We start from the raw sequence: 12,769 nt of genomic DNA, 5'->3' as shown, positions 1-12,769 counted from the left end.
ATAGTAAGGAGAGTCTTTATCTTGTTATTATGGGCTATTTTTCTAAGTCATTATCCTGAAGAGACATTTGAGAACAGACACTGAAACAGTAAACAATAGCTTGCAGGGTAAATTATGTTTTTAACTAGATACATGAATAGTTTTTAAAAGCGTTAATAGACTAAACATAATCCTGTTATCAATCTGGACAGTTCATTCTCTTTCACCTGCATATGAAATGCTAAGGAGCTTGCTGCGTTCCAGTGGTGGAGCCCAAGACGACCACATGGCATGCATAGCAGGAAAGGTGACACCCTGGAAAACAATTTTTTATTCTGTTGAAATATATGGTAATTCCAGAATTATCTACTCAAACTTTCATGTGTCAATTAAATAATATACTTCAGAACAGCAGCACAACCTATTAGTCTCATGAATCAACGAGAAGCTGTTTGACAAAAAATGCACATGGGCAGTTAGGCAGAATTAATCTTTTGCTTGCAAATATGCCTTGTGCATGAAGAGGATGCAAAAGAACAAATAAAATAACTCTCTTTTTAACTCTTGATTTCCCATATGCTAGACAGGGGTTCTCAAACTTCATTGTACTGCAACCGCCTTCTGAGAACAAAAATTACTACACAACCCCACAAGGGAGGGTGGGGGGGGGGGGAGGGCCGAAGCCTAAGCCCGCCCAAGCCCCGCCGCCTGGGCAGGGGGGGCCAAATCCAAATCCCAAGAGCTTCAGCCCGAGGCAGGAGGCCTGTAACCTGAAGCCCTTGGGCTTCGGCCCTGGGCAGCCAGGCTCAGGCTTCAGCCCCAGCCAGGCTAACACCAGCCCTGGCAACCCCATTAAAATAGGGTCCTGACCCACAGTTTGAGAACTGCTGTGCTAGAAGAATAAAACTATTTTGATACAGGAAATGACTCCAATTTGGATTAAGGGTAATACAAGACAATGTGGTGTACCTCTCCGAGCCCCTCCAAGACTCTGACTGCTATGAGGTATCCAACCCCCAAGTCTGCCGCTAAGGGGGTGAACAGAGTGAAGACAGCGGTACCCAGGATGCCAAACCCCAGCAACAGCTTCGCTCCTATTTTACGTGCAAAATATCCACCAGGAATCTGAGTAATGATATAGCCGTAGAAAAAGGAACCAAGGATCCATCCTTGAGTATCCGCATCCCAAGAATACTTTTTCCCCTGAGGAAGGAAAATAGAAAAAGGCTTAACTAGAATTCTTTCTGCATCATGCAATACTAATGTCAGACAAAGAATGTAATTAAACCATGGTTCATTATTTAGTCCTGATGGCTAAACTTTGAGGGTCTCACTGCATTTCATCTTGGCTTTTACTCACTTGACCTTTACTTAGGCAGATAGTTTTTGGAATAGGCATAGCCTGATGCAAGCCAAAATGCAAAGAGAAAGAAGAAAAGGAAAGTAGAGGTGAGACGAAAAGATTATATGGGGCAGGATAAGCAGACAAATGTATACGGGAGCAGCAAGGTTATGGAAAGGAGAACGTTGTGATTACATTAAATTCAAGAAGAGACAGGGATGCACTAGTGGGTGAGAGAGAGATCAGAGTAATCGCATGGGCAGACAACCTTAGTAGAAGACTGGAGGACAGAGTGGTAAAAGAAGAGATCAGAGAGGCGAAGTTTTCAATTGTAAAGGTAAGAGATAGAAGGGCACTGACAGATGCAGAGGTGGTGGTTTTGGAGAGCATGAGACATGGAAGTTCTGAATCATCATTAATTATTTTCTGAGAATCCAAGTGTGTGTCAGGCACTTCACATGATCAAGGAGGGATCTGGTCCCTGCCCCAAACAGCTTCTTCTAAATTCAGACACAACTCAACAAGCAAGTCCTAAATGAGCCAAAAAGGTGAGTCAGGATGAGTTTTACACTAATAAGATGCACAGTTGTCAGTTAAGACATGCACACATTTTCATGGGCACTCAACTTTTTTATTTTTTTAAATCATCAACTCATTTCTCATAGGCAGTATGACAAAGATTCTAGGAAGAGCTTCAGTGAAGAGAGATGGCTTTGCAAATCGGGTTTCCAGGGGAGAATGGAAAAAAGAGTAGGAAACAGAAAGGAAAAATCAATGTGTTTGTTAGAAATAGATCAGAGAAGGTAGTTTCAAAGGTCGGAGAGAGGGGAGGAAAGAAAGGATGGATATGAAGGACCAACCAGAATTGTGAGAGAGATCACAAGTGAGGGGATAAAGAATATTATGTATGCAGTAAAGATATAATGAAACATGTCCCTTTCATTACAACAAAATTTCATACCAAGTCAAGACTATGAAAAACAGATGTAACTTAATATGGCAGAGACACGGAATTCTCAATTGCTCTGACGCAGATACAACAACAGGAAATGTCCACTTCACACATACAATTCAGAGTGAGTCATATTAGACCTACAAGGTCAGTGTAGCCATTTTGCTAAGTACAATTTAGAAAGGATGTAATACAGTCTGTCCATTAGGACAGCGCATTATTCACCTAAGGTCTCAGAATAGCTCTAAAAGAGCCAATCTATATTCTGAGAAGGTCTGTTGGTAAAAAAACAAATAAAACAGTGCACCGCTCCTCTACTGTTAAGAGAGCAATTAAAAATGAAACATCAAACTCAATCGCAGCATGCTGTTGAAAATAACATCACATATTTTAGAAAATATATATTAAATCCTACCGTTGTATTCCGAGGTATGTTTAGGGCTGAAGAATGTTCTGGACACACTTTGGAAGTTGTATTCTTTGCTAAACTTGTATTAGGTTCTACCATGTCTACAAGAGCAACACTTAGATTCACACGTAACGCATACAACAGGAAGAATCCAAAAAAGGCCAGTAATGCTAAATTGTAGCGAGCGGAGCAGCACGTAGGCACTGAAACAAGAAATTTTTAAAAGTTAGATGCTGCAAAAAAAGGATAAAAAGCATTTTGGTCAGTATAACAGATATTTATGTATAAAAAGTGAGAAAACAAGTTTATTTACCCTGAAAAACATATTTTAGATATTGAGTGACTCAGTGGGAGTGGGAAGAAAAGTTTTTGATCTAGTTCCCTGCGGACATGCAAATTATACAAGTGTAGCAACTCTCCCAAACATATTGGCAGTTAAGAGCATATATACCTATTGGTCAAAGGGCTGATCCTCAAGCATAAATGTAGTGCATGATTTTTACAAAGGGGATTTAACAGTATGGTTACAAAGGTTTCAAGAGGTCTTCTGAAACATGGTTATTCAAAATGAAACTTCACAATAAAAATAATTAAAAAAAAAAAAAAAAAAAAAAAAAAGATTAGTGGCAGGTATGTTACACTTGAAAATGCGTGCAGTAGCCTGCTTCCCTTTGTGACTTAAGAGATTCTCCTGAAGTGATTCTATAGAATGGCCACCATGGGGTTCCATGTTTGTCACATCTCTATAGGTTCCAGGACAAATTTTGTTCTGGATGTTACTCTATAACAAGATGAGATTTCTAACTCTCCAATGAACTCAGCCTTGGATCTGGAAGTCAAGCGGGTTCTGCGTTTCACATCATCAGCATGAATATAGATTCTGTAGATAGAACATGGCATCATCAACAGAATTGAAAATGTGAGCCATGAAAGTCCAGCTCACGTTCTCAATGCTGATGGGACTGAAGAGCAGTAAAAATGTATCTTTTGGCTCAGTAAAGTGACTAGATCTGATTGCTACACCTGGAAAAGAAAAATCTTGCCCTCTCCTTTACAGCTAGCGAGATCTCTCCAGCAGCTCAAATAGTGCAACTCCTATACACTCAGCGTCAGATAAAAGAATTTTTTGGCTCTGTACACTATGGAAATTGGGGACTACTCACCTTCCTTAAGCCAGACAGATACTCCTAGGGGAATTCTGAGCTACTGCGCGCATACACAATTAATGAGCTGTGCATATTTTTATTTTTTTGTGCAGAAAAAAGCTTCTGCTGAAATGTTGATGCAGTTCCGCCTTATGCCCACCTGGCACAAGAACAGTAGCAGCTCCCAGCAGAAAATAACTTCTGCAGTTCTGCCCTTTGCCCATCTGAGGGCACTGTGGTAATAGAACAGAGCAGCAGCTCCTGGCCAGCTAGGGAAGAGAAAGGGCCTGCCCTCATCACAGCACCTGTCAGGCCAGGTCAAGAGATGGGGGCTATGGGGAGAGAGACAGCGTGGGATGTTGGGGGGGGGGGTGTCAGACAGGGGCTTATAAGGGCTAGTGGGGGAGGACAGACTGGGCAGGGGCTGAATGGGAATGGAGGCACATGGCCACATGGTGACAGAGGAAGGGGTGCAGAGCTACATAAAGACAGGGTGACTAAGTGGGGGGAACAGAGACACATGGGGACAAAAGGAGGGGGTACAGGGACAGGGGGTGGCTGAGTAGGGGCACAGAGACACATGGGGAAGAGGTTCAGGGCCACATGGAGATGCAGGGGTATCTGAGTGGAGATGGAGGGACACATGTGGACAGGTGGTACAAGGAAATATGGAGGTGCAGGAACACATGGGGACCGGGACTGATGTGCCTGACTGAATGGGAGAGGCTATGGATCAGCCAGCATGGGGGAAGCCCCCTAACAATTCCTCCCTGCCCCCACAAAAACCCGTTCCATATTTTTCCCACCCATACCCAACAACCCTACAAGTTCACACCCCAGGCTCTTTCCCAGCAATTTACTTCCCTCTCCCTCAGCTCCTGATTCCTTCTTTGCACTGCTTCTGAGAGGTGCGGGAAATACAGCTCTGTATTGTAGTTTAAATGAATTATTACTCAGAGTTTTGAATTAATATGCCTAGTAAGGAATCTATTTGTCAAAAATTTTTTCCTGAATCTTTTTTGTTGTCTGTACTGTTACAAAAATAATTAAAACTGGTGTGATTATATGGTGTTATTTTGACAAATAAAATATGCAAAATTTTAAAATAGTGTGCAGAATTATTAATTTATTGGCAGCACAGAATTCCCCCAGGAGTAGACAGACCAAATGATATAGTTATAAATATGAGAACATCTCCAATTAATAGTTATTAGATTTAATATTTTAAAATATAGTATGAAATATTTTTATTATATTAAATATATACTAATAAAGCTAGAATATTTAATTTCAATATGCATGGCAATTTGATTTTTAAAATAAATTTAATATTCAGGCTCTCATTTTGTTCTGAGAACATTTGCTAAGTAGGCTAATTGCCTGGGTGTATTTATGAAATGTGACTTAGAAATGAACTTGAACAAGTCCAGCTGATTCCCCAGCTCTAGGGGAAAGGGTTCCTGATGAAAGCAGAACTTGCTGGAGACCATACAAATCAGAAAACAGCAAGTGCATTGGATATCTGAGCCAGAGATGCTTTGCTGCCTTTTGAAAAATAGATAGGGCTAAGAGAGGAACTTTACCAGCTCCTAAGGGAAAGGGACACTGAGTCTTAGATGGATCTGGACACAAATTTGAGCTGAATCAAGTGACTGACGCTGAGACACCAATTCCAGCATTTGGCATCAGCAGCCAAAGCAAGCAGGAAAGCTGGTTCTTGTCCCTGTGGAAGACTGGTGGACTTGGATCCCATGATGGACAACTACCAGGACGCTGAAGAGGACACCATGGCTCTGACAGTTCATGACACCAATACCAGCAAGGTAGCAGAATGACTAAAGATGAGCTGAACCCCAAAAAAGGAACCTGAGAAGCCAGGCCTCTCCCAGAATCCCCACTCCACCCTGATCCCTCTCTCCCCCCCTCACCCCCCGACACTTTTCTTCCCAGCAATCCCACCACCACCACCAGTCAGAACCGCTCCTTTCCCTCCCGGGTTCCCCACCACCACCAGCAGCCTGACCTGCCAGGTTTATTTTTTCCATTTGTAGCTTACAAATTTTAAAAAAATCACCAGCACCCTGCAACTGGCAATGCAGAAAACTGGCCAGGTAGTCAGGTGCCTTGTGCAAGTGCAACCAGTGTACAATGGTTAATTCAGGTCTGCTACACACCGTGGAGCCTTGCTTTGTGAGGATTCCATGCCTGGTAGCAGGCAACCCATAGGATTCCCTGTGATGGGGATCCTTCCCACACTGGAAGGCAGAACATTAGTAGTGGACGTGTTAGTGAAGTATCAGGGGCGGGATAGCAGTTGAGGAGCAGCTCTGAAGCCTGCGCATATATATTAAGTTGCAATAACTGTACTAGGGCAAGCTGCAGCTCTAGTGTAGATGAGTCCTAAAAAACAAGTGGCCCGAATGGGAGCATGTGTGGAAATTACAGGGATTCTTAAAAGCAAACACTGAATCTTTGGACTTCTGGAGTTGGCCCTACACCTAACTCCTGGCTAGTCAAGCTATAATCCAATCTGTACTTTCCCAATTTGTCGTTTATTTTAAGGTGAAAGCAATACCTGTTCTACATAGTTTGATTCCCAAACATGGACAAGTTGTAGTTAGAGAAATAAGATTTTAAGACTCCAGACAATGCAACAAAAATACTCTCTCAATTTATGTACTGGACAACTACAGTAATAACAATGCTAGACACAAAACAGCTGATAAATGCTGAGATAAAAGACAAGAATGAATACAATTTAAAGCATTCCCATGACAAGAAAACACATTCAAACAAGTATTTTTTGGTAAGAAATCCAGAAGAGACAACATTTGTGAACAACTGAATTATGGACCAATTAAAAACATATCTGATACAGGTAGAATAAATGTTAAGAATGAATTCTAAGATATACATCTAACACAGTAAGTTAAACTTACGCCTCCTGCCAAAATCACTAACATTCAAAATCATGGCCACTAGGCCAGAACACGGATTAATCAATCATAGAGAGAATGGGGAATACAGGTAAGAGTTGAAAAATCAACTGTTGTGTGCCTAGACCTTCAAAACAACATTTGCAGAATTAAAGGTAAAAGAGGAAGATCAGGAACTGCACACCTGCTTACTCAAAAGCAATGGATTATAGTAGTGAATAACTAAAATTATACAATGAGCATGATGCAAGGAGAAAGTAATCTTCTCTGCAGACATACCAGAGTGTACACTGCTTCGTGGGCAGCGTTTAGTGTATTATAAGACAGGCTCATCAAAGAAATCTGAAAACACACCAGGGAAATATAATGCTACGTTGCTAGAGGAATCTGAACGGATGCCCAATGTTTATAGATAGAAGTTTCAAGGAGTTTAAAAAAAAAGGATTATGCTGAATTTGTAAAAGATTGTAGGACAATGGGATTTCCACTACTGAGCTAAGTCTGGAGCTAATGGAAATTTTACCAACAGTGCACATGAAATATAAGTGTAGATTGGTGACCACACCTCAAAATGCTGTGCCGGTGCATACTGATCACTTCTTTTTCTGCATATATTAAAAATGTAAATACAAAAGAAAAATCTAAAACTTCAGTGCAAAAGAAACACAGGTCCATCTTTACCAGGATGTGATAATTCTGAAAATCTTGTTTCTAAGCAGTATTTGAGAGAGGCACATCTCATTTTTAAGTGAGATCAAGGGGTACAATTGAAATGTATTGGGTACTTAACAAATAATTCTTCAGGAAGTCCTCAGTGTGCAAAACAAGTCAAGCAACTTTATCCTCTCTCAAGTTGCTTTGGAAGCAATAGGTTCTTAATATAAATTGATTGATCATGACAGTTTCCAAAGAATGAGTACAATTATGGCTAAGTCTGTTTAGACATCATGGTTAATAGAAAGGTTAAACAAATGAAACTTCACATTTTTATGATCTAAAACTCCCTTGGAAATGTAGATTAATTGGAATTTCTATTACTCTTCCTTTAGAAATAAAGTCTGGAAAACGAATACACTACACAAAAATCTAATAAGCATATGACTCCACCATACAGTTTTAAGTTGTAAACTTCTCACCATATATTTTGCTTAATGCATCTACCTATTGATTTATATGTTATTTGAGAATGCTAGATCAGTCAAAGTACAGAAAGCTCCAGATTTACTTTTTTAAGATAGATCTCACTCTCCTCCCACCTTTTAAAATGATTATGAATAGGAAGAAGGCCACTGCAGGGTCCAACACAGTCAGACACAAGGTTCAATTCCTTACCTTGAACAGTGCCTTCTGCTCGTACTTCTGTTGCTTTCAAAAACATGCTTTCCTGTCTTTCTGTTAGAACTGTAAATAGTCTTCCACCCCCCGCTTTCTTTTTTTCCTTTTTTTTTTTTTTATTAAGAGAAAGTCTGTACTGAAAGTTCCCTGATACTATACTTTTGCAGTTTAAGGATGTTGTTCTCTTGTATTTGTTCTTGTGGCCACTCAAACTAGAGCATGGCACATTGTGCAATCTTAAGAATGTATTGCTTTAACAACTGACAAATAGAAAGCCACAGTGTCTGGTGCTCCCATGAACGCCATCATGCCTTCTTCCACACACCCCTTATGGGTGGAACCACCATCACCCCTTGTTCCCCAGAAGCTGTAAAGCAACTACCAATCCTCCTTACAACTAACTTCTACCATGACTACTGTGGAACACTGTCAGCTAATAAAAGTTTAGGCAGAAAAAAGTGTTAGGACTCTTCATTTGCCTCAATTAGTAAGCAAACCTATGCCTCCCCCACCTATATATCTACTTTGTACTTACAGATTGTCCACACAGCTCAGCTATTAAAAGACATGGTTGTATTACTATAACTGTTTCAAAAATCCCTTTAGTTTGTTTTAAAAATCAAAGATATTTAAAAATGTTCAAAACTGAAATATTGATTTGTCAAAATCAAATGTTTTGTTCAACCCAAAACAATTTTTCTTCCACTTTCTGAAACTGCCAACAAACTGAAAAATCTATTTTTTTGCCCAGTTCTGTTAACTTCCTCTTCTCTTGAAATCCATTTGCTCGCTTTTCCTACCAGTTAGTGTTTAGGTCAAGACCTGATCCTGCAAAGACTTAACTTTAAATCAACAGGACCACCCTTGTACTTAAAATTATGCACATGTGTAAGGGTACGTCTTCACTACCTGCCGTATCAGCGGGTAGCAATCGTTTTATCCGGGATTGATATATTGCATTTCGTTAAGACGCGATATATCGATTCCCGAACGCGCTCACCGTCGACTCCGGAATGCCACCAGAGCAAGTGGCAGTAGCGCAGTCGACAGGGGAGCCGCGGCCGTCGATCCCGCGCTGTGTGGACCCCAGGTAATTCGATCTAAGATACTTCAATTTCAACTACGCTATTTGCGTAGCTGAAGTTGCGTTTCTTAGATCAACCTCCCCCCCCGCAGTGTAGACCAGTCCTAAGTCTGTACAGGATCAGGGTCCAAGATTGTATACGCTTTGGAATAGAGACGGTCTTGTACCATATACTCGTACAATTCATAACACAAAGGCTGGGGCCTCTAGTGTGCTGTGGTAATATTCATTTTAAATAAAAATGAGAAATAATAATGAGAATGCGCCTCAAAAGGTCAGAACTGATTTATTTCTCTTGCCTCATTCTTTAAAATGACCTGTGTTTTAGAGTTTCCTCTGCCCTATTGATTTTTCTTCACCTGTATGCACAACTCACAACACAATGCTCCCATAGCAACTAGTTAATAGTGCATAAAGGACCACAGATTCAGATGAAGATTAAAATACCGAGTGAAGAAATGCTCAAACCTAAAGATTTGGGACACCGTGGAAAATTTCAGTTCCCTGAAAGTGGCTTTTAGCAGCAGTCTGCTGGGTAACAGAGCACGGACCCCACGTGATCCAGGACATTCATCCATCCCCGTGATCATCCGTGTAGCCGGGGGGGAGGTTTAGAAGAGGAGCCCCTCTCCGCAAAGACTCCTGATCGGGGCAGAGCGCCCCGCAATACCCTGAAGCGCCCAGCCCGGAACACCCGGGCCAGCCGCGAGAGGACGGGGCATCCCAGCGGCGGTTCTCAGGAGTGCAGGGGCCGGCACAGCAGGCTCAGAGGGACCCCTCAGTCCCTGCCAGGAGCGCTGGGCTCGCAGCCCCGCTGGGCCAAGCTGCTCCCGCTGCCACAGCCTTGCCGGGGCGCTGTGACCCCTGCACCCCGCCCGCCCTGGGGCGCCCGCTCCATAGCAACGCGGGGGGGGCCGGCTCGCCCGGGGCAGCTGCTGGCCCATCCCTCCGCCCCGGCTCTCACCTGTGCCCGGCTGGGACTCGCCCAGCAGCGGGGTGCGGTCCGCCCCGTCTTCGGGCTCCTCCTCGCGGCCCGCCGGGGCCTGCATCGCGCCCAGCGTCAGCCCGCCCGTAGCCACCGCGAAGCGGACCCACGTCCCGGCCAGGGCTCTGCAGCCAGCCCGGCGCGGCCAAGGTGGGCTAGGGGCGGGCGGCAGCGGCCACGTGACTGCAGCCGGGCGGAAACTGCCTCCGCTGCGGCGCCGCCCGGCCCTGAGCTAGCCCTCAGCCGCCATCTTTGGTGCTGGCAGCGACTCGGGTTGAGGCTGACAGAGTCTCTCCCTCTGAGCGTGGGGAGGATTGTGTTGCATCCATCTCACTCACACCATTTGCAAGTCTCTCCTCTTCAGGCCCACGTGAAAGTGGTGTGCGTGTGGGGGATTAGGCTGAAATTTCCAAAACACCCCTATATTTACATGCACCAAGGGGCCCAAATCCCAGCCCCTTCTGACCTGCGGGCACGGATCACAGGACCCCCCCCCCCCATCTGACTTCAGTTGCAGACAGACATTTAACTTCTCTATTTTATTGCTTTGGATTCATAAATAACTAAAATGCCTAATTCAAGGAAATAAAGGACAATGTGAAATAACCATGTGAAAACTAATAGACAAAACTTGTAAGAGATGCTTCTTATTTAGACCTTAATTACCACAATTTATCTCCACTAAGCAGCGGCGGCTCCAAGCGCGTGCCTGGGGCACCCAGTCATGGGGGGCGCCCTGCCGGTCCCTGCGAGGGCGGCAGTCAGGCAGCCTTCTGCGGCATGCCTGCGGGACCGGCAGACCTCCTGCAGGCATGCCGCTGAAGGCAGCCTGCCTGCCGTGCTTGGGACGGCAAAAAAGCTAGAGCCGCCCCTGCCACTAAGCAGCTAGTGGGAAGCATTTCCTCCAGCAAAATAAACGCTAGCAGTATTTAACTTTCCCAACTTTGTAAAAAATAGTCTGCTATATTTTTCTTGTGCTCATACTGATAAATTAATTTTACATTAGGTTTGATAAGTACAGTTAGGGACCATCAAATTGTGGAGGTAAATGCTTGGTTACGCAGGTGGTGTGGGAGAGAGGGCTTTGGATTCCTCGACCATGGAATGTTGGTCCATGAAGAAGGATTGATAGGAAGAGATGGGATCCACCTAAGGAAGAGAGGGAAGAGTATCTTTGCAGGTAGGCTTGCTAACCTAGTGAGGAGGGCTTTAAACTAGGTTCACCAGGGGATGGTGACCTAAGCACTGAGGTAAGTGGAGAAATGGGACACCGGGAAGAAAAACAAGGAGGAGGGTGCAACAGGGGAGGCCTCCTGATTCATACTGAGAAAATAGGGCACTGTATGTAAGTGAGCAGTATGATTGCTCAGATCTTCAGTATGAAACTGGAGAAAAGCCTGTTGAGAGAGAGTCTTTGGATAGGGTTACCATTCGTCCGGATTCTCTGGACATATCCGGCTTTTCTGAGTTAAAAATAGCGTCTAGGGGGAATTTGTAAATGTCCAAATTTCCCCCCCAATGCAGAGCGCGCAGGGCTGACAGGGCAGCTGGCCGGATTGTGCCACTCGCACGGGGCTCCGGCAGCCAGAGCCCTTCCTCCGCTTCCCCCTCCTCTCCCCTGCAACTTGAGATCACTCCCCTCCTATCGCTCTCTCCTTCCCCCTCCCTGCATTCGCAGATCGCAGGACATTCTCATTGGGCCTCCGGTAGTCTGGAGCTCCTCCCCCTGCTCCCCACCCCGCTGCCCAGTGCGCCGCTCAGCAGCACTCTGCGAGGGCGGGGACTGGGCTGTGCGCTCTGCTGGGGAGTGTGGCAGTGTGTCCGGCTCCGCGCAGAGCCCGACACACTGTTCTGAGCGGCACGGTAAGAGGGCCAGGGAGTTGGAAAAGGGGCAGGGAGGTTCTGGAGGGGGCAGTCAAGAGACAGGGAGCAGGGTTGGATGGGTCGGGAGTTCTGGGGGGGGTGTCTGTCTGGGGGTGGGGGTGTAGATAAGGTTTTGGGCAGTCAGGGTACAGGTAGGGGGTAGGGTCTCAGGAGGGGGCAATTAGGGTACAAGGAACAGGGAGGCTTAGGTAGGGGCTGGGGTTCTGGAGGGCAGTTAGGAGAAGGGGTCCCAGGGGGTGGCAGTCAGGGGACAAGGAGCGGGGGGGCTGGGGGTTCTGAGGGGGGCTATCGGGGGCAGGGGTGGGGAGAGGGATCGGAGCAGTCAGGGAACATGAAGCAGAGGGGTTTAGATGGGTCGGGAGTTCTGGGGGGGGGCTGTCAGGGGGTGGGGAGTGGTTGGATGGGGCGTGGGAGTCCCAGGGGTCTGTCTGGGTGTGGGGGGGTGGATAAGGGTTGGGGCAGTCAGGGGACAGGTAGGGGGTAAGGTCCTAGGGGGCCAGTTAGGATGGGGGAAGGGTCTCAGGAGGGGGCAGTCAGGGGACAAGGAGCAGGGAGGCTTAGGTAGGGGGGTGGAGTCCTGGGGGGTCAGTTAGGGGGTCCCAGAAGGAGCAGTCAGGAGACAATAGTGCTGTCCACACCAGCGCTTCTGTCGGTGTAACTTATATGTTGCTCAGGGGGATGTTTTTTTCACACCCCAAGCGACATAAGTTATACTGAC

The 12,769-nt window shown here is 45.2% G+C and overlaps 1 protein-coding gene across 1 annotated transcript in view; it reads right to left on the bottom strand.

The window, feature by feature from the left end:
* The window catches only part of SLC17A5 (solute carrier family 17 member 5), a 39,183-nt gene extending 28,796 nt beyond the window's left edge, over window positions 1-10,387 (bottom strand). The window contains exons 1-4 of the mRNA XM_054023298.1: window positions 10,147-10,387; window positions 2,689-2,885; window positions 949-1,182; window positions 207-294 (exon numbers count right to left, since the gene is read on the bottom strand). Of these exons, the coding sequence (XP_053879273.1) occupies window positions 207-294; window positions 949-1,182; window positions 2,689-2,885; window positions 10,147-10,231 (604 nt within the window). The 5' untranslated portion in view covers window positions 10,232-10,387. The remainder of the gene's footprint in view (window positions 1-206; window positions 295-948; window positions 1,183-2,688; window positions 2,886-10,146) is intronic.
* Window positions 10,388-12,769: the final 2,382 nt, after the last annotated feature.

This window comes from Malaclemys terrapin, chromosome 3, assembly GCF_027887155.1.
Source record: "Malaclemys terrapin pileata isolate rMalTer1 chromosome 3, rMalTer1.hap1, whole genome shotgun sequence".
Lineage (NCBI taxonomy): Eukaryota > Metazoa > Chordata > Testudines > Emydidae > Malaclemys > Malaclemys terrapin.
This window is presented reverse-complemented; position numbering and strand designations above follow the sequence as displayed.